Here is a 2,480-nt window from a genome sequence, read left to right as displayed (position 1 = left end):
TTTGGCTTGGCTTATTGCTTCTCTAGGGGGACAGGAAAAGCGAGCGCTCACAGCGAGCAAGCAGCATTTTACAGCATCTCCCAACCCGGTACTAATTGCTTAATGTATCTAATGCTCCCTGCAGCACTCCCTCTGGTTTAGTGGGAAGATGCAAACCCCACCAAGCAATAAAATGGCTGAGTAAAAATACAGCCAGCTGCTTGGAGAAGCAAAGATTGGAGATAACCACTCCCAAAACCGAGCTGCCAAAAAGAAATGTGAGTTTTCCTCCTCTTTCTCAGCCCTGGGGCCGCTGACTCAGACTCAGAGATTTAAAGACTGGGCTGAGCTTGTCAAACAGAAAATTTGGAGTTTTTAAAGGGTTTTAGAAGTCTGCAATGCAGAGGGATAAATGTACACAGATATTGTACAGAAAAAGAGAGATTACAGGTGCAGGCTTGCTTTGTGTGGCCGTCTCAGCAAAAACCGCTGTCCTGGTCAGGGCTCAGGTCCCTCGGTCACCACAGGGATCATGGTGACAACCAAGATGGGATGGACCCGATGATCTTTAAGGTCCCATCTATGGATGGAGGGGTGCTGAAGGGCTATAGTACATTGATTTTTTTCCTTTCCCCCCAAGGTAATAAATTGCTTGTTCCACCCAGATCGGGGTCGTGCTGTTCCAGCCATGGGGAGGTCCCATGTGGGATGAGCAGGACCACAGCAACATCATGTTCCTCACCATGTGCTTCTTCTGGCACTGGGCAGCCGCCGCGGCCGTCCTGGCTGTAAACTACACCCTGGCTTACTGGTACGTACTGGGGCGTGAATTTGGGCCGAGACAGGGATGCTGGAGTGCAAAGTCACAGCTGAATAAGCAGATTTGAGGGTACGGTGACAAGCGTGCACGTTATTTGTCAAGTGCACAGAATGCAAAATAGCGTCAGCGAGAAGCAGAGGCATAAAGTGCAGAAAAGTCACATATCCGAGCCCCTGGAGCTGCTCCTGTAAGTCACACCGATGGTTTATGCTTTTTTTTTTCCTGCACTCTGTGCTGGAAGTCAAACTTTAATTCAATTGAGAGATCAAAGCATTGCCAGGATCCTCTGACTCTTTGCCCCCTCTATTGCAAGGGTTTCAAAGCGGTTGATGGTACCAGAGTTATCAGAGATACAATAATGATGGATAAAACATCACCAGCCACGAGCATGGCTTTTCCAAGGGGAAGGGAACTTGATCCCAATGTCAGGGCTGCTCTTACAGCCTATGAGCCTCTAAAGGATGCTGCATGGCTTGAAGAGACATGGGCTACAGGAGGGACAGTCCAGGCTATGCAAGCAAATAGACTTAAATAAAAAAGAATTAAAAAAATAGAATTAAAAAATAACAGAAAACAATTTTTTAAACCCAATTTTCCCCAAACAGCATTTTAGGACCTCTATAGTTGTTTCCTCCCCTCTGTGTATTCATTACAAGTGCACTTGTAGTGGACCAGTCTGGGGGTTTTGGGGGTTTTTGCTAACGGTGCTTTATTGCTCATGCATTCCAGCTGCATCCAGAGGTGCGGGCGAGGCAGTGGGGAGCCCTACATCAGCCTCGGAGTCCGGCAGCAAAAAGGTGACACGAGCTCCCAAGCCGCCTTCTTAAACGGGTCTGATGAAGAGTGAAGAGGTTGCAATCTCCTCCTCCAAATACGTGAAGAATCTGTTTTCTAGAGGAAAGAAACCAATTAAAAAATAATCTAATGAAATATTCATGGTTTGGAAGAGCAAAGAGAGGTGTCATCGTTCTGCTGCAGGGATGGACGTTGAGCGGACGTTGAGCTGCCCTCCATCCATACCCAAATATCACCGTTTCTGGACCGAGCACTGCGGTGATTTTTAGGGACAAAATTACATGTAGGAATTCAACGTTGATGAGATCACCTCGGCCTATGGGTTCCCGTGTGTTTTCACATAGTGATGGAGGGCACCCTTGGCTTTGACCTGCCCTGGTTGAAGGCAGGAAAACCTCTGGACCAAGGCATCATCCCAAGAAGGAAGAGTACAAGAGCGTTAAATACAAGATTATGTCAGATTTGCAACGTCGTGGTGTGATTGTGCACAATGTAAATTTTATTACCGGAGCTTTGAAGTGAAGAAGGGTTTCATTAATAGTTTTCCTGTTCACTTACAGGCTGAAAGAGCGAATAAATGTGAAATAAAAATCCTCACTGAGCTGATATCCTCAAATTTAAGTCTGATAAATTATAGAGTGTGTAATAATAGCTTAGACAAATCCATCCCTCAGACCTGTAAAGCCTGAAGGGCTGTACAATACATGGCTAAGCAGCAGGGAATCATAAAACGCCCCAGTTTTCCATTGAAAATAAACCCCTCCGCTTGGAAAGCGAGATGAAAACAAGCACACGTTTTGTTTTCAGCCTCCCTTTGCCAGCTGATTTCCTGCACAAAGTGACTGGAAATGTTACCTCTGAGATAGGAGGAAAATGTGCCAGTATG

The 2,480-nt window shown here is 46.2% G+C and overlaps 1 protein-coding gene across 1 annotated transcript in view; it reads left to right on the top strand.

Moving 5' to 3' along the window:
* Window positions 1-1,646, top strand: part of TMEM45B (transmembrane protein 45B) — a 3,760-nt gene extending 2,114 nt beyond the window's left edge. Inside the window, exons 4-5 of the mRNA XM_010187160.1 lie at window positions 645-790; window positions 1,529-1,646. Coding sequence (XP_010185462.1) covers window positions 645-790; window positions 1,529-1,646 — 264 coding nt within the window. The remainder of the gene's footprint in view (window positions 1-644; window positions 791-1,528) is intronic.
* The last annotated feature ends 834 nt before the right edge of the window (window positions 1,647-2,480 follow it).

Source organism: Mesitornis unicolor, unplaced genomic scaffold (assembly GCF_000695765.1).
Source record: "Mesitornis unicolor isolate BGI_N332 unplaced genomic scaffold, ASM69576v1 scaffold50886, whole genome shotgun sequence".
Lineage (NCBI taxonomy): Eukaryota > Metazoa > Chordata > Aves > Mesitornithiformes > Mesitornithidae > Mesitornis > Mesitornis unicolor.
This window is presented reverse-complemented; position numbering and strand designations above follow the sequence as displayed.